The 26058-nt window shown below is 38.8% G+C and overlaps 1 protein-coding gene across 1 annotated transcript in view; it reads left to right on the top strand.

Moving 5' to 3' along the window:
• The first annotated feature begins 13221 nt into the window (after window positions 1-13221).
• LOC117811944 (bactericidal permeability-increasing protein-like) overlaps window positions 13222-26058 on the top strand; it is an 18524-nt gene continuing 5687 nt past the window's right edge. The window contains exons 1-7 of the mRNA XM_034682449.1: window positions 13222-13330; window positions 19732-19839; window positions 19917-20031; window positions 20120-20251; window positions 21901-22056; window positions 22164-22227; window positions 25995-26055. Coding sequence (XP_034538340.1) covers window positions 19737-19839; window positions 19917-20031; window positions 20120-20251; window positions 21901-22056; window positions 22164-22227; window positions 25995-26055 — 631 coding nt within the window. The 5' untranslated portion in view covers window positions 13222-13330; window positions 19732-19736. The remainder of the gene's footprint in view (window positions 13331-19731; window positions 19840-19916; window positions 20032-20119; window positions 20252-21900; window positions 22057-22163; window positions 22228-25994; window positions 26056-26058) is intronic.

Genomic DNA, 26058 nt, shown 5'->3' with positions numbered 1-26058 from the left:
TATTGAACTAAAGTTTCAACAAGGTCGGGTCCTGTAATTCAAACCGAGTTGAAACCATTTTGATTGTCACACCCCTTAGCCTTTAATTTACATTTAACTGAGTGATTAACTTTAATCCTTATAAGTGTTTAGATGTCAACCTCGGCAATGCTCTTCATCTGATCCACAAAAGAGAGAAGAAAAAAAAATATGTCAGTGTTATAACAAGATATTTCCACATTTTTTGGACACAAAAACATATTAAGATACAATACCAAACTTTGGTATTTTTTAAATAAATATTATAAAAGGAAATGTTGAATTGGCATAAGTGCTAAATATGTTTGATAAACCTAGTTTGTAGCATGCAGAATATTTTGATTACATGCGCTTGGGGCTTTACTCAGATCAGCAGTTGTGTTGTTGATTTTACATTAAATCAACACACACACGCACACACACACACACACACACACACACACACACACACACACACACACACACACACACACACACACACACACAGTACCATGCTGACTGTTCAATCAAAGATGCAAGAACAACAGAAAAGACAAATGAGATCAATGGAGAGAGCATTACAAAACATGATGATAAAATCATCAACTGGAATAATACAATCAATAACCAGCTTTGTAAAACAGTTTTCATCAGGAAACAGTCTCTAGTATATACGTATATATAATAATTTTATACAACTATCAATATTAATATATTACATCAATTTTTAGCATCAAACTACATGAGAATTATCTAGATCATCCCCTTTGTCATGTGAGAGATTTTCATACATCACTCATTAAAAGACTTGTAAGGCTGTACGGTTTTGACGTGTTTTTTAATCTACACAGGCTGACAGGTGATAATGTTCAGCAGCCTGTCATCAGTACCTGACACTGTGATGGCTCTTTAGACTGCTGTTGTGGAAGGATTGATTTCTCATGTGGGCATCTGCTGCTCCTCTGTGCTCACATATTTGTCAGGTGAGTGAGGTAAATCTGGGGACACTGCAGCATAATGATAAGCACCTAAAGTTCAACTGAGCCTGTGGGGCCAGGACTGGCACAAACAAGGGCTTCTTTTATATCAACAGTCACTCTGTTATAAAGCAGAGGTTCATGGGTGTGACGTATGATGAAGAGGCAGATCAGAGCTGGGTTATCAAAACTGGTTTATTCAAATTTAAATATATGAATCAATATATTTAAATATTCAAGGTTGATGAGCAACAACAGCAAAGTTAGGTCATTTTAACTGTAACAGACTATTTCAGTCACTTCCACGGGTCAAAATTTTTACTAAGGGCCCTGCCTCTTGCTAACTCATTAGCGCCTCCTCACCTTCTGTAACAAACATTTTCAGCCACACCTCTTTAGTAAACACAAGGCCCTGTCGTTTGACAAGAGTAAAGGTCATGCCACTCCAAATATAACTGACTTCAAGCCTCACAAGGTAAAAGCCAAGACGTTTCAACACGGCTTTAAAATCCTGTATAACTCAAAAAGCCGTGGCAGAGATCGACCGGTGTTTTGGTTTAAACAGCGACTGTGTTAACTGCCGACTTTCAGCCGGATGCATCCCTCATAAACGTCTTTAGACGATCAGTAAATATCTGATGAGGATATTTTGAAATCTTAATAAAAACTAAACTAGTTTGCATTCCCAGGAACTCCCTCTGTGTTTCAACAGCTGTGTAAACTCCACAAACACTGACACGTTCAGCTGAAGGTCTCCAGTTTACAGGGTCACTTTTAAAACCGTAACACCGGGAGAGACGCATTCACGGTGGGCTGAGAGAAGACTACTCTTACAAGCTGCTAAATCAAGAGAATCACAGCTTCTTCTTTTGAAAAGTACGCACACATACAAAAAAGATAGAACAAATAAAAACTTGGATCAATACTGTCTGTAAATATACATGTAAATATACAATGCAACAATTTTCCAAGCAGAATTCCATATTTCTATTTATTTTTATTATTTAACTACTATTTTTTTTTAATGTAAAAACTACCTCTGCTACTCACCACTGCACTGCACTATTATCATATTATTTTAGCCTGTATATATTAGTCATGCCTATTTGTTGTTCTTTTGTATTTATAACTGATGTTATTGTTATTACATTTTTTTTTTTATTTTGTATGTCTTATTCTTATGCCTTGTACAAACAGAGCACAGTTTACCTAAGTCAAATTCCTTGTGTGTTCAAGCATACCTGGCCAATAAAGCTGATTCTGATTCTGATTCTGATTCTGAAACTAATGAAAGAAAGAGAAATCAAGTGAATCACAGATGTGTGTGATGTTATTGTGGACGGTGGGCGGAATAAACACACTGCGGCTAATCTACCAATAAGGCATGTTCAGCATTGCAGGCCCTGCCCCCCGATAACCTTTGAAAAGTACTACCCCCCTAGCAGGGGCTTTTCAGGGGGGAGATTATCTACCCCTGAATAAATTTAGACCCTGGGTCCACCGGTTGAAATGCACATAGTTCAGGGGTAAAGTTCCTCTGGTCAAAAAACGCCTCAACACAAATCACAATCATCAGGCCCTGCCCCTTTATATGATATAAACCACGCCCATTATACACCAACCCCGCCCCCTTTTAGGGTAGAACTCATGCCCCTTCACCAACATTCGGCCCTTTTCATTTAACAGACCTTATTGTGAGTGCTGCTGAGCATGAAGTCATGTGGGCCTCAGAAAGCCCCTGGCTCGCTCTGAAACCTAACTGACAGAAATTCAAACAGACTTCAGGGATCATTGCACTTTTAAACACATGATAAACGGATTTAACAGCTGTAGACACAAAATTACATCTTCCAAGCTGCCGGTGATGCTTCACTGGGTTTATGTAGCAGCCTTTGCAGAAAGCGAGAGCATATGTCAAACAGAGGATCTGACACTCTTGCTCCCTTAGCTCTGCTCATTCGTCTCCGAAATCATGTATTACACATCAGATAACAATGACTCAGATCCTAAACCCCCTTCACACATATTGATTTATAGCATTGAAATGCAGAAGCAAATGTTTTTACAGTGCACTCATCAATGGAAAACATTTTACAGCTTTCAGTGTTTTGGCCACAGAAGGAGGACTAACAGTGTATGGAGCGCAGGGCATGGATGGGTGCCCGGGTCACACAGCTGCATGGCGCTGGGGCACAGACAGCCCTTCTCTCTGGGGCACATTGCTCCTTTTATGCCCAACACACTGAACCATTGATCTGCGGCTCCGTCATCTCCGCTGCCCCAACACAGCTCAGGTCAGCATGGACTCCAGCAACGCACAATGTCTTACAACATCTCCACAAAAGCAAGGAGTTATAGACGAGGTAAAAACATGATCACTGAGACAGACAGACAGACAGGCAGGCAGACAGACAGACAGACAGACAGACAGACAGACAGACAGACACACAGGCAGGCAGACAGACAGGCAGGCAGGCAGACAGGCAGACAGACAGACAGACAGACAGACAGACAGACAGACAGACAGACAGGCAGGCAGGCAGGCAGGCAGGCAGGCAGACAGACAGACAGACAGACAGACAGACAGACAGACAGACAGGAAGGCAGGCAGACAGACAGACAGACATACAGGCAGGCAGGCAGACAGGCAGGCAGGCAGGCAGGCGGGTGGGCAGGTAGGAAGGCAGGCGAATGAACAGACACACAGATGGATGGACGGACGGATGGACGGATGACAGGCATGCAGACAGACAGACAGACAGATAGAAAAAAAGGAAGTGTTTACAGTTGAGTTCAGCATGTTTTGCCTGACTCCAGTCCAGCATGCGGGGCGTTCAGGTCAGTTGTCAGGGTTGTTGAGTGTTTTGATTGCCATTGGAAAGAAGCTGTTTTTAAACTGAGTACAAGAGGTCACATAGTCCAAGAGTGTCTTCCAGAGGGGATGGAGCTGGAGTGGAAGGTGTGCAGGGTTGGAGGGGTCTCTGGTTATTTTAGCTGCCAAGCTGAAGATGCACTTTATAAGAAGTAAGCAGACTGAGCGAGCATCACAACCGTTTATGTTGAAGTGCATGCTCTAGTTTCCTCCTCTTGTGTCTGACAGAGCTCCTGGAGCAGACATTACGAGGTGATGTGAGGTACTCTCTTTGATGGCTGTATACAAATTGACTTATACATTGTTTTTGACATGAGCATGACCCCTCCCTGAAAGCCATCTCTGTTTTAATGGGTCATCTCTCCAGAAGCCTGTGAGCAAGGCACTGTGCTCTTGCAAATGACAAAGTAGAAAAATGAAAACAAAGATTATTAGTCTGAGCACCATCGTGTTATGTGGCATGATGGATTTTATCCCAACAGTCAAAGGCCACAGGCGAGTATTTTCTGTCTGACCCTGCAGTGATAACTATTACAGCTTGTTTTTGCTGCCCCCTAGTGACAAAAATATAAAGGATGCCATACAACAGGGTCCATCATTTTTAATGTGAATTATCCTCCTTCAAAGCAACATATCAGTTCCACATGGAGTGCAGATACACATCTCCTCTGGCCGTATGTGTTGCATATGTCTCCTCATAGCTGACACATACTCCTGCCCAGAACACCCACTAACACTATCAGTGTCCAATCATTAAGATGCATTATCAAACCTAATGTGGAGCCCTGAACTCAGTGGGTTATTAATGTGAGTAATGATTAAGTTCTGAAAAGAACATTCATATGATGTAACGAAGGCATAACTGTAGGTCACATATAAGCTGTAAAACTCTGCATGTCAACAAAGTTTGCCAAAGTTTGAGGCAGCGTTATTCAGAACTGTCTCCACCTCCCACCACTCTCTCTTTTATTGATCTGTAGTTTTTTCTCTCTGTGGTCAGCCGTCACTCTGTTAGCCCAGAGTCATCTGATTGATATTCACTGCACTTGTCCACTTGCTAATGCACTGACCAGTTTACAACCTTAGTGGGAGGAAGTCAGACAATTCAAGGCTGAGGCTGTTTTATGACTCTGGAGGAAACTTTTCTATTTCACTGTTCTCAGAGCCTGCGTGGTCTGTACTTCTCCAGAGTGAGGCTGTTCAGAAATAGAAGCTTTGATGTATGACGATGATTTCAAATGTTGAAACTGAGATATGATCATGTTTAATTAACTTTGAATTCAAATCACCTCCATGAGAAACACATGCAGAAGGACTGTGTCTTTGTTTCATGGTAGTTCTTCAGTTTAATGAGTACAGCAAGAGATGTACTTTACTTTCGGGTTTTGGCTTAATAGAATTCCCGTCAGCCTCCGATGTACTTTATATTTTGTGCTTATCTGCACGTTACCATGCTTACATGCCAAAATACAATTGTGTACATTGTAACACAAAGTGCTGTACATAAAAACAATTTAAAATAGAATATATTTTACAAAAGATCCCAGCCTTGACCCCAAACCCACCGCACAATCCTAAGGTGAAGGACACAATATACAGTCCCCTCCAAAAGTATTGGAACAGTGAGGCCATTTCCGTTATTTTTGCTGTAGACTGGAAACATTTGGATTTGACATCAAAAGTGACCAAAAATATTTTGTTGCAAAGTTTGGTGATGTCAATGGATCACAGGCTTGATACAGTTATTGCAAGCAAAGGATTTGCAACAAAATATTAAGTCTTATTCATTTTAATTAATTTTAAGTGTATCTGTTCCAATAGTTTTGCTCACCTAAAAATGTGGTGTTCCTTTACAAATAATTGTATCTTCTAAGTTGTGCATCAGCTCCAGATGTAAATACCTGGAAATAAAAGCTGAAATGTTGATCTCTTGTCTCGTGTTCATCTTTTGATGTCAAACCCATAGACTGTGGTCAAACCCAAATGTTTCCAGTCTACAGCAAAAATAACGGAAATGGCCTCACTGTTCCAATACTTTTGGAGGGGACTGTATGCAACAATAGAAAAAAAAAACAATACAAATAAAATAAATAAGTAAAATAAAAAATGAAAAAGAAGTTGCTGAACGAACTGATGAAACGCTCCCATGATATGTTAATGAGGAAAAACTGGATATAAAATAAGATGTTAAAACTCAACACAGGAAATTAAAATCACCAAAACAAAATACATTTCTAAGATAATAAAACAGTAAAATATTAAAACATTAAAAGAAAATTAGATCCATCCATCCATCCATCTTCTTCCGCTTATCCGGGTCCGGGTCGCGGGGGTAGCAGTCTCAGCAGGGAAGCCCAGACACTCCTCTCCCCGGCCACTTCCACCAGCTCTTCTGGGAGGAAACCGAGGCGCTCCCAGGCCAGCTGAGAGACATAGTCTCACCAGCGTGTCCTGGGCCTTCCCTGTGGCCTCCTCCCAGTCGGACATGCCCGAAACACCTCCCCAGGGAGACGCCCGGGAGGCATCCTAACCAGATGCCCGAACCACCTCATCTGGCTCCTCTCGATCCGGTGGAGCAGCGGCTCTACTTTGAGCCTCTCCCGGATGTCTGAGCTCCTGACCCTATCTCTAAGGCTGAGCCCAGCCACCCTGCGGAGAAAGCTCATTTCGGCCGCTTGTATTCGCGATCTCGTTCTTTCGGTCACTACCCACAGCTCGTGACCATAGGTGAGGGTCGGAACGTAGATTGACCGGTAAATTGAGAGCTTTGCCTTCTGGCTCAGCTCTCTCTTCACCACGACAGACCGGTACAGCGCCCGCATCACTGCAGCCGCCGCCCCGATCCGTCTGTCAATCTCCCGCTCCCTTTTCCCCTCACTCGTGAACAAGACCCCGAGATACTTGAACTCTTCCGCCTGGGGCAAAGACTCCCCTCCGACCCGGAGAGGGCAGGCCACCCTTTTCCGACTGAGCACCATGGCCTCAGACTTGGAGGTGCTGATCCCCATCCCCGCTGCTTCACACTCAGCAAACCGTCCCAGCGCGAGCTGGAGGTCACCACTCGATGGAGCCAATAGGACGACATCATCTGCAAAGAGCAGAGACGGAATCCCAAGGCCACCGAACCGGAAACCGGAAGAAAATTAGATGCTATACTTAAAAAATTTAATAAATAAGTAAATAAATAAAATAGAATAAAAGTGATTAAAATTTGAACTAGATAATAAATAAATGAATAAATAAATAAATAAATAAATGAAACTGTTATAAGAATAAAACTCAGTTAAAAGTGAGACTAAAAAGTTCGGTCTTGGGTTTGCTTTTAAAAGTGTTTACACTGTGTGCAGCCCTCAGATCTAAAGGCTGATTTATACTTCTGCGTCGAATCGACGGCATAGGCTACGCAGTCGAGGTCTGCATAGCTCCCGTACCTACACAGAGGCCTACGCACGTAGCTGACGTGCACCTCCTCCAAAATGTAACTGGCATTGTATTTCCTGCATTGATAGCACTTCTGTGATCCCTGCTCATCGGCTGTGTAATAGACTCCTCTCTATTCTTCATGTAATCATGTCTGTATGATAAACAGCAACATGTATCAGCTGTAGATTAAAATAACACGCTCTGACTCGCTGTGGAAAAGTAAACAGAGATTGTAGCGGAGCCGGAAGCAGGCGACCGGCTATCAGAGAGACCACACTGCCCTTAGGCATTTCGGCGGAGAATTGCTGCGCGGCACGGACACATCGATGCACAAGTATGTGGTGCTCATGTCCGTGTCAACCCCTGCTGCGTAGGGGCAATGCAGAAGTATAAATCAGCCTTAAGAAGCTAACCACTTCAACAGCAAGTTAACAACATGCAGACTCACATGCACAGAGACAGACACAGAGCCTGAGTGCAGCCTTGCAAAACTGCTGACATGGCTTTAAGTGAGAGCACAAGTCAGGCCGTTTACTTCAGAGGTTTGTGGAGAGTATTCCATAATATTATATATTTATATATAATATATAATATATAATATATAATATATAATATATATACTTATTACGCTGCTTTCTTACTGATCTCTGCTGTGTAAGATGCTTGATTCTGATTGTCAAAACCCCATTGACAATGGTTATTAACTTTCACTAACATGAGCAACACCAGAGACAAACTGATCACACGTTATGTCAAATCAATCCAGGGAAAAGTGTTCAGACACATTTACATTCTGCTTTTTAACACCACAGACCGTAAGGTGAGGTAAAACTGTTAGCTTCCATTAGCATCATATTGGTAAGCAATGCGGCTAAACACTAGTTTCAGTTAGCATGCTAAATCAGCAGGCTACGGATGTTTTCATATTGGATCCTGTCCAGCAATATGATCAAGGAGCAGAGCAGGTGAGAGAAACTGTAGGTTAGCGATCTCTACAAAGAAACTTAAACCATGAGCGGTGGTGATGATAGCAGCAGGGTTCAAAGTTGTGACATTAGTTTTAAAGGTGTGTGAACCGCAGAGCTCAGAGAAGAAGGAGAGCTGAATGAGGACAGTTTCATGTTCAATCCACCACAACAGGCAGAGAAGAATCCATCACCATGGAACGAGAACTGACGAGGAATCACTGGGACTATTTTTAAAAACTGTAAACATAAATCATTTAAATAGATAAAATAATAACCATACATTATCCCTTACATATTCACATATACAGGAATGCAGATTTGAATCCAAAGCCTCTTACACTTGAACTATAAGAAGCAGGCCAGTAAAAACGGACCCTGTTGTAATGGAGGCCGATGGGAGGCTCCACTTGTTGCACTGGGATGTCTTTAAGAATATGACCATTCATCTCTTTTGATATCACTAAACTGTATCTTCTAAGTGATTTCAGTTCCTAGTTAAAAGGTATCGTCCGTGCAGCATGATGTTCCCATGTACAGTCAAATAGATGATGAAGCAGAGCTGCACACTTTGGAATGAAAGAAGAAAAGACTTTGTGCTGTGAGTGAAATGTGGTGGAGGATGTCCTTGAGGCTTTTTCACCCCTGAGGTAGGAGTAATGAGTTTGCCCACAGTGTGACCACAGGGTGCCTTAGCTATCTGGGCCATCCATTACTTGTCAGCCAGAGCATTTACAAGGTCTCATGCCCTTGGTTTACCTTTAAGATCCATGAGTTCATGCAGATTTTGGTTGTCAATATTTACTTTACAGATCCCCAAAACCTCACTACAGATGCAGCAGCAGAATGCAGGAGAACTCTGTTAGCTCCCATTAGCTTTACTCGTTTTAATATCTATTTAAAACTACTGTGAGGAGTTTTTTAGTGGTTATGAAACAGACTGAAATTAATTCTGATGCTTCTTTATGACCCCAAAAAACACAACACAAAACAAGACCTTTAGTGACAATAACTAATCTTTCTGGGTGATTATTTTAACACCTGTATTCACTGCCAGTGGGTAGGAGTAAGGTAAGGTGATTATCAGCAGCCTCAAGAAACAACATTTTTCAGATCAAATATTTACAATGAGTGATTCATTGGACTGTTAAAAGACAGCAGGAGGAGAATTGTTTGACTCCTAGGGTCAGCAAAGAGATGAGGCGTACCACTTTGTCCACAGAGGGCGCCAAAATCCCACAATCCAAGAAGTCCCTCACAGGAGCTTTAAGAACAGTCAAAGTATTTATATTTGAATGACACAAAGAGATATATTTGTGCATGTTTCATTTTTGTCCATATTGTTATTTATTTTGTACTTATTGCTATATATCTTTTGATCCTATTTTTTATTTTTGTGTATCTAATTAAAGCTCCTGTAAGGAACTTTTTGGATTGTGTGATTTTGGCGCCCTCTGTGGACAAAGTGGTACATCTCATTTATTTTGCTGGTGAAATAAATCTACTTCTGTTTTCTTTAACAGTCGAATGAAACACTCATTAGGCATTTTTCGACCGCAGGAACTTTACCCTGGAACTAGGGACTTTAAATGCTTTTGGACCGGAGGAACCAGGGTCTAAATTTAATTCAGGGGTAGATAATCTCCCCCCTAAAAAGCCCCTGCCTGGAGGGTAGTACTATTCAAAGGTCTTTGGGGGGCAGGGCCTGCAATGCTGAACGTGTCTGATTGTAAGATTAACCGCAGTGTTTTTATTCCACCCACCGTCCACAATAACATCACACACATCTGTGATTCACTTGATTTCTCTTTCTTTCATTAGTTTTTATTTGTTCTATCTTTTTTGTATGTGTGTGTACTTTTCAAAAGAAGAAGCTGTGATTCACTTGATTTAGCAGCTTGGAACAGTAGTCTTCTCTCAGCCCACCGTGAATGTGTCTCTCCCGGTGTTACGGTTGTAAAAGTGACCCTGTAAACTGGAGACCTTCATCTGAACGTGTCAGTGTTTGTGGAGTTTACACAGATGTTGAAACACAGAGGGAGTTCCTGGGAATGCAAACTAGTTTAGTTTTTATTAAGATTTCAAAATATCCTCATCAGATATTTAATGATCGTCTAAAGACGTTTATGAGGGATGCATCTGGTGAGAGTCTCCAGTTAACAGGGTCGCTGTTTAAACCAAAACACCGTCCGATCTCTGCCATGGCTTTTTGAGTTAAAAAGGATTTTAAGCCGTGTTGAAACGTCTTTGCTACTCGCGCTTATCTCCTCTCACGTGTTGATTCAGTGAATCCATCTGTGATGAAATATAGCACCATCTAAAACAGCGCCAGCTGAGTCTCTTTCATGCTAACAGGCGAATCTACCCGGGACTTCAGCCCACGGTCGAAACACAGACAACAATGGGGGGCACTGGAACCTTTTACTTCCGGTAAAAGTAGTCAAAATGCACCTACTGCAAAAATTTGCTCTGTAAATGTTGTTTCTTGAGGCTGCTGTTAATCGCCCCTGGCAGTGAATACAGGTGTTAAAATAATCACCAAGAAAGATGAATGATTGTCACTAAAGGTCTTGTTTGTTTTCTATTGAGTCATAAAGAAGCATCAGTTAATTTCAGTCTGTTTCATTTCCATCAAAAAACTCCTCAAAGTAGCTTTAAATATATTGAACACCCCTCGTGGGCCAGTGTCCCCAGCAGCTCTAGATGAAACACTTTAATTACATCACCTTCATATTTCTTTGTCTCTACATTTTTACAAAGCATGTTTAATTTTATAAGTTGAAGGTCATTCTGGGATAGATTATGTTATTTGAGGGAGCAACTCAAGAGAAAGGAGAGGTCAGGTATTCATTTAATTGACGACATTGAAAAATTAATGGTGTGATTAATAAATACAGAAAAACTGAAAAAGGATGAAACCATGAAATGAACCAAAGAATGATAAACTCTACTAGGAGAGGAGGATGTGTTGTTTTTATGGGGGTGCTTCAATGGCAAACCATTTACAGTTTTCATCTCATAAATGTTTACTGACAGCCCTGAAAAGTAGTTCTTCTTTACTGTCACACACTCGTGTGTTTTTGAAAGTACTCTAAGCACGAGTTATCACAGTGAATAGAGTCTTTGTATTAACAGTAACATGTAGGCCCTGAGGGACAGAAAATCCAAATGAATCATTGCAAAATCAAGAAAGATTGCAGCAGCTGTGATCGCTGCAGAAGACTCTCCCTTTACAGAGCACTTTCACCCACTGTATCAGAGGCTGTATCAGAGACTGTATCAGAGGCTGTATCAGAGGCTGTATGATATGAATTGAACCATTGCCCAGTCCAACTGTGATTCTACAATGTTAGAAAGGAGCTGCGTCACACTCTGTCATGTCATTCTTCCTCTCGCCTCATGGAGGCAGGAGAGGGCTGTGAGTCAAAAACAGACTGAGCAGCAACTTGAACTTTACATGCACCACATGACATCTTGGTAACAAACTCAAGTACAATCAATTATAACAGCTTCACATGTTGGAGCTATATATCAATAAAAAGTTAAGAGCTGAGTTATGTTCCTTTAAAAATGTTCAGGACCAACTCTTTATATCTTTACGGTGAAGTTGTGACGAAGTCTTTTTAAAGACTCCAAAGCTAATTCATTTTTATAATTACACAAAGTCTGAACTGAGAAAAATATGTTTACAGTCATATCTATGTTTTGGTTTGAAAGTTTGGGCAATTTTGCCTTAATTCAATAGGATAGCTGGAGAGGGACAGAGAATGAGGAGGATAGCCTCTGTATAGGGTGTGCTCTTCAACCGCTAGGCTAACAGCGCCCCACAGTCAGATCTATGTTCACAGATAAGTAAACTCTTATAAAGAAAATTCCCAACCCACAAAACTCTCACAACAAGAAGCTGTGATTGGAGCATCAATGGAGAGGAGGCAGGTTCAAGCCCCGGGACATACCAGCAGGTGTTTTTCTGTCTATATATCAAAGAAAACAGGAGAGAGAGAGAGAGAGAGAGAGAGAGAGAGAGAGAGAGAGAGAGAGAGAGAGAGAGAGAGAGAGAGAGAGAGAGAGAGAGAGAGAGAGAGAGAGAGAGAGACCTTATAGTTAGTCTACAGAGATTTTCATCCTCAGCTGAATGAAACTGTCTCTGCAGAGCTGAGAAGGAAACATTCAACATTTAGACTCTATTATCCATCTCGTTTTGATCCATAACATGACCATTACAAGCTGCTTCAGAGGTTTTCAGATATGGTATCTGCCAATGTTCTATTTGCATGTGTTACACCAATGAATACATAGATACATCAGGAGTGATAGCACACTCACAGCATGCATGGTTCCTCTTCTGCTTGGGCGGGACAGACGCCTACATAGGGGCTACTGAAGTTCCTCAGTTCCTAGTTCATAGCTGTTGCTCTCCGGTTGCTCTATTCCTGTTAGGAAATAAGGAAGCACTTGATTGACTTTTATTCTCAACATAAGGGAGATCATTTCATGCTCATGCATGGTGTAGTGTGGCTGCAACACTTGCAGTGAAGAGTAAATCCACTCTAGACGTCACTAACCTGGTGAAATAAATTGGAACATTGGAGTCCTGCTGTGTGCGAGCTGTCTCTTTCTTTCTTTGTTCCTCACCTGCAACGTCACACTGATTTATTCTGTGAGAAGTAGCTTGGGTAATATATTCCTGTGTCATTGTGCTTAGCTTCTTATGTGCACTTCAATGGAAATCCATACATGTAACTATGAAGCAGAAGAGGAGAGTAATATGAAAAGTTTGTTCAGTCATGCAAAGCTTTCCAAAGTGTCACAGTCAGAGTTAGTTCTTTATGCAAACATCAGTCTGATAAGTCATTTTGACATCACTGTTAGTATTATGTGATTTTAGGGAAGTTACAAAAGAGCGGAGGAGGCCGGCGGTGGAGGTATAACAGATATGAGGTTCAGGCATTGTTGCTGTATCTGAGATAGTTCCCTAGTTCAGTTTCTGATTAAGTAAGTAGATTAGAGGCCATGTGCCTCCCTTCTTCTTTCACTTTGCCTTGTTGGCAGACAGACCGACACATCAGGAGGAACCGGACAGACTGCAGCTTTGGGTAAGAGCGGCTGTTCACTGTAAAGATAGATGAAAGAATAATGTGGAGATTTTATTTATTTGTGCTCACTTCTTTATTTGTATAAAAAATGTCTCAGATGTCACCGTATCACAAAGTTATGCTGTTGCAGGGGGTGGAAATGTTTGCAACCCTCTTTCCAGACCCAACTCGGTCTCAGCAGATGTGTGTCTAACATGAGTCTGGTTCTGCTCAAGGTTTCTGCCTGTTAAAGGAAGTTTTTCCTCGCCGCTGTAACTAGCTAAATACTGCGAGGTGCAATGCTCATGGTGGATTAAGGTGGGGTAAGACTGAGTCATATCCTGTCTTGGTGTTGGGTCTCTGTTCATAATTTGACATAGAGTGGTCTAGACCTCCTATGTTTGTAAAATCGTCTTGAGATAACGTTTGTTGTGATTTGGCGCTATACAAATAAAGATTGATCGATTGAACAGGAGGTGATTTCAAAACTCTCTTAGAGCGATCTCATGATTCTCATTTGTCTGGCAGGAAGTATGTGCTCCTCCATCCCGCTTTCACTTGTAACATTCAGTGTGATTGTTTTAAAAATAGATTCCTCATTACAATAAATGCTCTGAGTTTCTGATGATGTGCTTTGACGAGGCTGTGTCAGAAAAGAGTTCTTATGATTAAACAATTATGACAAGAGGCATGTCACAGAATCAGGATCTGCTCTGCTGGCCTAGTCTGTGTTTATACACAACCAGTCAAAAGTTTGGACACACCTTCTCATTCAATGGTTTTTATTTATTTTAATTATTTTCAACATTGTAGATTAATACTGAAGACATCAAAAACTATGAAATAATCTGGTTTTGCCATAATCTGGATTACAACAGTAGTCAAATAGAGCTATCCATTGTGTACTAACCCTACCTCTGAACAACACAACTGATGGTCTCAAACACATTAAGAAGGCAAGTCATTCTACAAATGAACTCTTGACAAGGCTCATGTTAATTAGAAACCATTCCAGGAGACCACTTCATGAAGCAGACTGAGAGAATACCAAGAGTGTGCAAAGCTGCCATGAAGGAAAAAGGGGGCTACTTTACAGAATGTAAAATATAAAACATATTCTGCTTTGTTTAACATTTTTTTGTTCATTCAATAATTCCATATATTTTCTTTCATAGCTTTGATGTCTTTGGTATTAATCTACAGTGTTTACAATCATTAAAATAATTACAAACCCTTGAATGAGAAGGTGTTTCCAAACTTTTGACTGGTAGTGTATGAGGAAGTTTACTCTGGTAAACTTTGTTCACTATGTACAGACACTAAATGTTAAATATTAGAGTCATATGTACCCAGTGAGATATCTAACTTGAGACTGCAAAGCGCTTTACAGAGCTGTATGTAACATAATGTACAGAGTATTATGATGAAGGATTTTGTCTCAGTGTTGGGTCAGAGAGAGATGTTTTTGGGTTTCTGTAGTGATTATCTCTCTCTTGAATTAGTATCCCTTTAAACCATTTTAACAAAATGTAACAAAATCCAATATTGCACCTTCTCCTGCACTCCTGACCCACACTGAGACCCCCTTCAGATAGCTCACCACACGTCTCTGATGTTTCCAGATTAGCCTGTCCACACTATCCAGTCTGTTTTTATGTAGTGAAATGATCCTGAATGACTGACAGAGCCCTAAACTGTGACTGACATCACATCAGCTGACACTAGAAATCTGCAAATGTGTCTTCATGTGTCTTTGCGACTTTTAACTGTTTAAAATATGACAGATTTGTATGCTAATTTAAAATTTGTCTTCACAAAGGACAAAATGTGCCTTTAATCTCAGCTTAATCCAATCATGTGATCATGTGGTTCCTTCAACAGAACGAACAGTCAGCTCTTTCACAAGCCTCCAAGTCACAGAAATCCCTGACCCAAGAATGTGCTGGAAAGTACATTCACCCAGTCAGTGTGCTTTTCAGCACTTTAAGTTTGTATTTGGGTGACAGAAAATATGAATCCTAATTAAGTTCCTGCAAAAAAAAAACCCATTTGATATCTAATCCCCTGTGACAACTTCTAGAGGCAAAACAATTTTAAAAAAACTAAAGACATTACGTATATAATCCAAAGACAGCACGAGCATTTACATTTATTTATAAAGTCAACCAGCTGCACAGTTTGTAAAATGAAAACACTTCAGGATGCTGAGCTAACCTCTCTCTCAGTGTCCCCGTACTCATCCGCTCAGTTCCAGCAATACAAACACAAACGTTACACATTAGGCTCAAACATCAAACTCAAACATATAAAAATAACATTTTTATCCTATCAAACTTTGAGTTTTCTTCAAATTTTTCCCAAAGTAATTTCAAACAGAAATTATGGTTTTCCATGTTGCACGAACAACATCATACATATTCTGTATCTACTACACAACAAAAAAAAATGGTGTATTGTATATTTCTTCTCTGAATTGTTCAATTTTTAATGGAAATCAATGAGCAAAATACAATTATTTACTAGGTGGCCATGGTAACATTCAACCAGTCATCAATCATCATGATTGATGACTGTCTAGTCTAAATATCAACTAATAGACACTCAATTTTTTAAGTATTTACAATTGAAAAACTGGGTAACAGGAAACCTCAACCTCGAAAATGGAATACCAAGAGAATTAGAGGAAATTCTAAATAAAAAAAATAAAAAGGAAAGACTAGTAGTTGCTGTGTATAATATTCTTATCAGGGCCGAAAGCAACGAAGAACTGTTACAAAAGTTATATGATGAATGGAATGAGGATCTCAATACTGTAGATGCAAAAACAAAATGGAAAGATTGCTTAAAACTAACATACAACATAAGCACTAATGAAAATCTGCGCCTAATCCAGTATAAGCTAATGACAAGAATGTATTATAGCAGAGATAAAATTCATAAATTTGACCCCAGCTGCTCAGATAGATGTTTAAAATGTAACTCCCACAGCAACTCTCTCATACATGCCTTTTGGTTTTGTGCCAAAATAAGGAAAACTTGGAATGATATTGAAATATGGATGTCTAAATAAAATATGTGATTACAAAGTTGAGTTCTCACCCGTGAGTTGTCTTTTCCGAAACTGTGGCAAAATTAGACACCCCTCTGGATGTCACATTCTGTTTTCATCATTAGTTTTTTAAGAAACTTATTTGGAAAAATAAGGAAGCACCTACACTTCAAATGTGGAAAACACTCATGAAATATTATTTGAGTATTGAAAGGACCATATCGGAGGACAGCAATAAAGGAAAACTATTTGACAGTATATGGAGCAAGATTTATGAAGCTCTGTAGACGAGAGAAGTCACCTTAAGGAACCCCCCTCAGACCTGTTGTATTAGCGCAAGTGTGTGTGTCTGGTATGTGTGTGTGTGTGTGTGTGTGTGTGTGTGTGTGTGTGTGTGTGTGTGTGTGTGTGTGTATGTGTGTGTGTGTGTGTGTGTGTGTGTGTGTGTGTGTGTGTGTGTGTGTGTGTGTGTGTGTGTGTGTGTGTGTGTGTTGGTGTTGGTGTTGGTATTGGTGTGAGTCTATATGTCGGTGAAGGTGTATGGTGAACAAGTGTAAACATGTCAGAGTGGGTGTAAGGGATACACACTACCTGTGAGATCAAGTTAACATAACTGTAATGTGAATGAGCAGCACAGGATCTATGACATGAAATTTGATTTCTTTGTTTTTTTTTTGTTTTTTTGGTTGTTTGTTGTGTTTTTATTTTTATTTTATTTTTTATTCTTTGGAATCAAGATGACTAATTATTTGAATCACAGGATGTACTGATGTATTTGGACACCTGCACACTTAATAAAATAAAATGATTTAAAAAAAAAAAATCATCATGATACAGCACGTTGCATTTATTAAAATACAATATACATTATAAATATCTCAATTTCTACTCTAAATATACTTAATTATGTCATTTAAACATTTTCTTAAATAATAAAAAGACTGTTTGTTGCTTTATGGAATAATGAATGAAATGTAATAAAATGATGATTGACAGGTCTCTAAATAAATGTCCTTATATACCTGCTGTATTAGTTTTGATACACACATTTTCAACACGATTTGACTATAAATGAAGTAATGAAATATTAATTAGTTTTACATTGCATCAATCCAGTAAATATTTCTCTTGAAGTTTCAGTAATAATTTGAAAGTTTTTTTCATCCAAACTTTACAAATTGGTAAAAATATCTCTGAAAAACCTTGAGTGGGTCTCTGAGCCACAGCTTACATTTTGGATGTCTCAAGTGACGTCCCTCTGGTGCATGAGTTACTCACACCTGGTGGATTATCCGTGCACTGCATGTATCTGATTGGATACATCAGGTTTTTTCTGAAAAAATATATCACACTGATGATATAGAGGTCTCAGAAACTGATGTATCAAATATGATACGCTTGGTGTTATCTTGCATTTGGAACTGACAAAGTTTGTTACGATGTTGAAGGAGCTGGATAGAACCATTTTAAATCAGCATAAATGAACAGGTGAACAGTCCATTAGAACTTTAGAAAGCTCTCACAGTGTTTTCTGTTAATTTAAAAGTGTCACCAAAGCCTTAAAGTCAGTAATTGGTTCAACAAACTGCACACTTTTCAATTCTCTTACCTATCTCTTTTCATTCCGACAGCTTCAAGTGGAGTATTTACACTTAATGGTACTTTATATTTACACTTCACTACATCTCAGAAGGAAATATAGCACTTTTAATCCACTGCATTAGCATTCAAGTCACTAATCATGATCATTTTAAATCTAAAAAGATATGACACGCTTATGAAATACTACAAACTGTTAAAGGTTATTGATTACTGCACGACTGCTGGTTCTTCACAAAAAGCACTGCACAATGGGCTCCCTGTCAAATGTCAAATACCTATAAATACTTGAATTCATTCAGTCAAAGGGGACAATATTTCTCTTTTTTTATATGTGAACACTGAAAATAATAGCAACGTCTCCACATTTAGCTCCTTAACTTCATTAAAGCTTAGTGAGAATTTCTTAGAGTCACCTTTTTATCACATTTAGTGCAATATTTGTGATCTTCTTCACATTTCATTTGGTAGTGAAAAATATATTTAAGTTACAATCACTGTTAAATCCAAATGCTAAATATAAATATAAATGTTAAATGTTGCTCTTCAAACCTAAATATTTAGCTAATATGCTAATTCACACTGCTGCCTAGCGGAAATACCAAAATAAAAGCTTCATAAAGAGATACAGACTTAGCAATAGAAACTTAGCTTGTCCGTTCCATAGACTGGGTCAGTTCTGACTCTGAGCGTTGTGAGATCTTTTAATGGCCTCCAAAACTGCCTATCCAGCATTTTTACAGCAGGCAGTCCAGTTAGTAATCCATAGGAGTCAGTACTGACAGACTATGGTTAGGATATCTGTATCACTTTATAATGCTTTTATTCTGGAGCAACATATAATATTTATATTTAAAATTTAGATTTATATTTAACATTTGGATTTATATTTACCATTTAGATAAAATATTTAACATTTAGATTTAACATTTAGATTTATGTTTAACATTTGGATTTATATTTAACATTTATATTAAAAATTTCACATTTATATTTAACATTTAGATTGATATTTAACATTTTTATTTAAGAATTAGATATATATGTAACATTTAGATTTAAATTTAACATTTAGATTTAACCTTTAGATTTCTATTTAACATTTAGATTTCTATTTAACATTTAGATTTAGATTAAACATTTAGATTTCTATTTAACATTTTGATTTAGATTTAACATTTTGATTTCTATTTAACATTTAGATTTAGATTTAACATTTAGATTTCTATTTAACATTTAGATTTAACATTTAACATATAGATTTCTATTTAACATTTAGATTTGTATTTCACATTTATATTTAACATTTATATTTATATTGAGCATTTGGAATTAACAGTGATGTAACTTAATTATATTTTTCACTACAAAATTAAATATGAAGATCAAAAATTTTGCTCTGAAAGTGATAAAAAGGGAATTTTAAAAATCCCTTCTACATTTTTATGACGTACAATGGGCTCCCTGTCACATGTCATATACCTATAAATTCTTGAATTCAAAGGGAGTCAAAGGGACAATAGTTCTCTTTTTTCCTCATCTTCACTCATGTATCCTCTGATATGAATACTGACGGTATGTTAATCAAAATAATTCATCAAGAAAAAGGAGAAACATTTCTCTAAAAAAGGGAAGTGAGATTAAATTATGTGTTTGAGGAACTCAATATCAATCCAGCACATAAAAGCAGAACTTTGTCCAGTGATGTTAAAGTGTAATGTTAATAAAAAAGACATTTATCTCTGACATGTCTTCTGCTTTGTTCTCCAAACAGTCAAGATGTTTCTGTTCTTCTGGCCGGCTCTGCTGGCTTTGATCCCTTTGAGTATCAGCGTCAGTCCTGGAGTGAAGGTCAAACTTACTCAGAAAGGTCTTGAATACGGTGAGTTCCCCTGCAGCTTTCTGTTACACTGTTCTCTCCAGAGTTTCATCAACACCGTCTCCTGCATGTCATTATAGGCAGACAACTGGGGATGGCTTCAGTCCAGCAGAAACTGAAAACCCTTAAAGTCCCAGATATCTCAGGGGCAGAGAAGGTGAATCCTATTGGAAAGGTCCATTACACCCTGTCAAAGTAAGGCAATAATCCCTCCTCTGGTCACTTCTGTCAGAAACAGGTTTTCCTCTATAACCCTCACTTAGACGTGTGTCATCTTTTCCAGCATGAAGATAATGGATGTGGGACTACCACAGTCCGAGGTGGATCTAGTACCGGGGACTGGTTTCAGACTGGCCATTGGTAACGCCTTCATCAGTATGAATGGAAACTGGAAGGTCAAGTACCTCAGATTAATGTAAGATTATGTTCCTGCAGGGTTACGTGTTGTTGTTGTTATATGTTTGTACACTGAACAAAAATGTAAACACAACACTTTGTTTTTGCTCCCATTTTTCATGAGCTGAACTCAAAGATGTAAGACTTTTTCTACGTACACTAAAGGTCTATTCCTCTCAAATGTTGTCCACTAATGTGTCTCTAAATCTGTGTTTGTGAGCACTTCTCCTTTGCCCAGATAATCCATCCACCTCACAGGTGTGGCATATCAAGATGCTGATTAGACAGCATGATTATTGCACAGGTGTGCCTTAAGCCACAATAAAAACGTGAAGCTTTACTGTATTGTGGGGGTCTGTGGGGGTCAGAAATCCAGTCAGTATCTGGTGTGACCACCGTTTGCCTCACGCAGTGCAACACATCTCCTTCACATAGAGTTGATCAGGTTGTTGATTGTGGTCTGTGGGGTGTTGGTCCACTCCTCTTCAATGTGCCAAGTTGCTGGATATCTGCAGGAACTGGAACATGCTGTTGTGTAAGCCAATCCAGAGCATCTCAAACATGCTCAATGGGTGACATGTCCGGTGAGTATGCTGGCCATGCAAGAACTGGGATGTTTTCAGGAGTTGTGTACAGATTCTTCAACATGGGGCAGTCATTATCCTGCTGCAACATGAGGTGATGGTCGTGGATGAATTGCACAACAATGGGTCTCAGGATCTCGTCACGGTATCTCTGTGCATTCAAAATGACATCAATAAAATGCACCTGTGCTGGTTGTCCATAACATATGTCTGCCCATACCATAACCCCACCGCCACCATGGGCCACTCCATTCACAACGCTGACATCAGCAAACCGCTCACCCACAGGACGCCATACACGCTGTCTGCCATCTGCCCCGTACAGTGAAAACTAGGATTCATCCGTGAAGAGAACACCTCTCCAAAGTGCCAGATGCCATCCAATGTGAGCATTTGCCCGCTCAAGTCAGTTACGGACGACGAGCATGCAGATGAGCTTCCCTGAGACAGTTTCTGACCATTTGTGCAGAAATTCTTAGGTTATGCAAACCAACACCCAGCAGCTGTCTGGGTGGCTGGTCTCAGACCATCTTTAAGGTGAAGATGCTGGATGTGGAGGTCCTGTACAGGTGTGGTTACATGTGGGGTGCGGTTGTGAGGCCGGTTGGATGTACTGCCAAATTCTCTTTAACACCTTTGGAGACGGCTTATGGTAGAGCAGTGAACATGCAATTCACAAGCAACAGCTCTGGTGAACATTCCTGCAGTCAACATGCCGATTGCACACTCCCTCAAAACTTGAGACATCTGTGGCATTGTGCTGTGTGATAAAACTGCACATTTTAGAGTGTCCTTTTATTGTGGCCAGCCTAAGGCACACCTGTGCAATAATCATGCTGTCTAATCAGCATCTTGATATGCCACACCTGTGAGGTGGATGGATTATCAAAGGAGAAGTGCTCACTAACACAGATTTAGAGACACATTGGTGAACAACATTTGAGAAAAATAGGCCTTTAGTGTACGTAGAAAAAGTCTTAGATCTTTGAGTTCAGCTCATGAAAAAAGGGAGCAGAAACAAAAGTGTTGCGTTTATATTTTTGTTTAGTGTATGGATTGCTGCATTGACTCGTCTCTCTTAAAGGAAGGACCATGGCTCGTTTGATTTGACCGTGAAGGGACTTACCATCACTACGAGTATCGCTATCAACAGTGATGAGACGGGTCGACCCACCGTCAGTAACCTTAACTGTGCAGCCACAGTGGGCAGTGCCTCCATCAAATTCCACGGTGGAGCAAGGTAAAGTCACCCTGCACTGTGTCTGAACTCATGTGGGGATGAAATGTGACTTCTCAGCCTGATACACTTCATACTTCCCTGACTCCTGTGGTTACTCTTTGTTTCAGCTGGCTGTACAATCTCTTCAACAAGTTCATTGATAAAGGTTTGAGAAAGGCTCTGCAGCAACAGGTAAGATCAAAGTACAGCCTTCAACCCTTTGTTTGCAGTGACCTTCCTCCCTCGTGGGTTATATTCATAAAATACATTTTCCACGTGACTCACCCAGTACGTAACAAAAAGTTCCAACTAGAGGCGCCAGTGGCCTAGCGGTCAAAACACATGCCCCAGAGGGTCCAGAGGGTATAGTCCTTATCCCAGCAGTCGCAGGTTCAACTCCTGGCCTTGACCATTTGCTGCATGTCTTCCTCCACTCTCTGCAAATAAAGTCCTAGCTAGGGCTTTTACTATGAAGAAGTATTAACATCCTCTTACTCTTAATAATTAGATTTATACAAACATCAGCTTTAGAACCAGTGGTGGACAGTAAAAAAGTAAATGTACTTAAAGCTGCTGTGAGGAACTTTTGTTTTGTATCGATTCTGGCGCCCCCTTGTGGACTAAGTGATACCTCTTATCTCTTGTCCTATACATGCAAAAGTAGTGTTTTCAACAAAAACCTCGTCCTGCTGTCTTTTGACAGTCAACTTTAAAAGGCAACGTGATTATTTTCCCTGAAACATTAAAATAAAGGCTGTTTCTGAAGCTAAATGTCCATCATCTGGTCTGGCACCTACCCCCTCAGGACGGTTTCAGGCATTAAAAATGACAACAGAGAAGGTGTCAATGTTGCTGCTGATGGTCTTGTTTGCTATTGAAGGTCATAAAGAGGCATCGGTATCTTTTTCAGTCTGTTTCTCAGCCAGTTCAAAACTCCTCACAGGGCCTTTAAGTACATGTTTTGAGTATCTGTGCTTTACTTGAGTATTATTTTGTGAGGAACTTATTACTTTTACTCCATTTAAAGACAAATATCATACTTTTAACTCCACTACATTTCTATCAGTGCTCTAATTAGTCACTACTTTATCTTTGAAGTCAGCTGCTGAATTTTCTTTTCTGAAATCAGATCCCAAAGACCGTAAACTGTTGGTGTCCTTGTGTTTGGTTTGTCTCAGTGGTGTAGCCGTACCTCGGTTGAGCGTAGATCAAACGTTCTTCAGATCAGTGCGTTCATTTAGTCGTGGTGATGATGGCTATGACTGAGAAGGATGATGATTCTCTACCTGAGCACCACGGCCATATTTTAAACCCACGTTTGAGGTTTTGAAATAAAGAATGATTGTTTGTATTGTTGTAAATGTCTGATGTGTTTACCACACAAACTTCATCACAGCCTACAAAACATCAGCATCTAACCTGAGAAAGCATGTGGAGGTCTGGAGCTAACACACTGCTTTGATTCCAGATGAACAATTGAGACTTGTCTGTGCTTGTAGTAACTTAGTTTATATTTCATGGTAGACTTTTTAGATATGAAATCATGCTTTCTAGATAAACAGAACGGAGCAACTGACCTCATGCTTTGTGAAAATACGTTTAGAGATATTTTAAAAAGTACTTTGAATACTTCAGTATTTTTAAAGCAAGTACTCCAGGACTTTAACTCAAGTCATAATCTGACTGATCAACTTTCACTTTCGTATTGGAGTAATGTTTGACATGTACTTTGACCACCACTGATTAAAAGTCACATTGTAGTGTAGAAGCAGAACTTGTGAAATGCTTATTATGCAGTACAATAGTTTCGTTGTTTCAAACCAAGGGGTTACCAGTTAAATCTCATGAGAGGTGATTCACTGCAGAAAGTTACTCTGTAAAAGTTATGTCTTTGTTATTTTAAAGCTACCAACATTTCGAAGGCATCAGAAATGTGGCAAACGTCCCAACTCAACCAGTTTTTCTGTTGAGCAGTCACAAGCCAAAAGGGTTGGATACCACTGGTTCTATCTCTGACAGTGTGTCGTATATTAGAGGCTCATTAGATGCAGTATGTCGTCTGTAATTTGTCTTATTAAATGAAATGACTCATTGGTATAGTTTCAGGTCAGGGTCAAATATTAATCATGTCCCTCTAAAATTTAGTGAATAATGTACTTAGAAAAAAATTGACTCTTTGTGTGTATAAGTAGCTCAAAATTGAAGTGAAGAACCAGAGTTAGACAGTTGTTTTTTAATTAGTAATTCTAACAGGTACTTAAGGTATTCAATGTTATCTGCATTATTATGGGGCACCATTTGTTAAGTTGTGCACACTGAAAATAATAGCAACCATTCTCCACATTTAACTCCAAAACGTCATAAAACATAGTGAGAATTAGAGTCACTTTTTATCACATTTAGAGCAATATTTATGATCTTCTTCACATTTAATTTTGTAGTGAAAAATATATTTAAGTTAAAATCACTGTTAAATCCAAATGTTAAATATAAATCTAAATGTTGAATGTTAAAACTAAATTTTAAATTTTAAATCTGAATGTTAAATGTTGCTCTGCGATCCTAAATATTTGGCTATTATACAAATTCACACTGCCGCCTAGTAGAAATACCAAAATAAAAGCTTTATAAAGCGATACAGACTTAGCAATAGAAACTTAGCTTGTCCGTTCCATAGACTGGGTCAGTTCTGACTCTGAGCGTTGTGAAATCTCTTCATGGCCTCCAAAACTGCCTGTCCAGCATTTTTACAGCAGGCAGTCCGGCTATAAACCTGTAGGAGTCAGTGCTGACAGAATATGATTGGGTAATCTGTATCACTTTAAGATGCTTTTATTCTGGAGCAACATTTAATATTTAACATTTATATTTATATTTAACATTTATATTTAACATAAAATTTTGATTTATATTTAACATTTAGATTCATATTTAGCATTTGGATTTATATTTAACGTTTAACATTTATATTTATAATCAACATTTATATTTAGCATTTAGATTTATATTTAACATTTAGATTTAGATTTAGCGTTTAGATTTAGATTGACCATTTAGATTTATATTTTTAGAATTTAGATTTAACATTTAGATTTAGATTTAACATTTAAATTTATATTTAGCATTTGTATTAATATTTAACATTTAGATTTAGCATTTGGATTTATATTTAATGTTTAGATATATATTTGGCATTTATGTTTAAAATTTTAAGTTAACATTTAACGTTTAGATTTATATTTAACATTTAGATTTAACATTTATATTTATATTTAGAATTTAAATTTAGATTTAGCATTTGTATTTATATTTAACATTTATATTTTGCATTTATATTTAAAATTTAGAATTAACATTTATCATTTACATTTAGATTTAGCATTTGGATTTAACAGTGATTGTAACTTAAATATATTTTTCACGACAACATTAATTATGAAGATCAAACATTTTGCTCTAAATGTGATAAAAAAAAAGTGACTTTAAAAAATCTTGGAGCTCAATGTGGAGATTGTAGCTGTTATTTTCAGTTTGCACAGCTTTACAAACGGCACCCTGTGACATTATGACAGTAAAGTTAGGCAGACAATCATCTCTCTCTGGATTGTCAGACTTAAGGAAGTTGTTTTAGCGGGCTTCCTGAAAACTCCTAAATAAAAGAAGTTTGGTATTATCAAAGTTAGTCTGAGTCAGCTGCTTTTAAGACATTTTTATGTGACTGCATTCGAGATATCTCTTTAAACGCAGCTTTTATTGTATTAGTAGCATATTCTGAATGAGAAGGCACAGAGTCTAAAAGTAGATAAACGTGTAAGTCAGTATCTTCCTCCATTCTTTCATCAGAGTGCAGTGAAATGAAATGTAAGATAATAGTATTTGTGCTGTTGTCTCATTGTTGACATTTCTAAGATGCTCTGTAACACCCAGCTCCCTTCAGCCTGTGTTCTTTGACGTTACAGATCTGCCCTCTGGTGGCTGACGCTGTGTCTGATATGAATCCTAAGTTGAAAACTCTCAACGGTA

The sequence above is a fragment of the Notolabrus celidotus genome, chromosome 1 (genome assembly GCF_009762535.1).
Source record: "Notolabrus celidotus isolate fNotCel1 chromosome 1, fNotCel1.pri, whole genome shotgun sequence".
Lineage (NCBI taxonomy): Eukaryota > Metazoa > Chordata > Actinopteri > Labriformes > Labridae > Notolabrus > Notolabrus celidotus.
The sequence above is the reverse complement of the archived record's forward strand: the minus strand, read 5'-3'. Positions and strand labels throughout refer to the sequence as shown.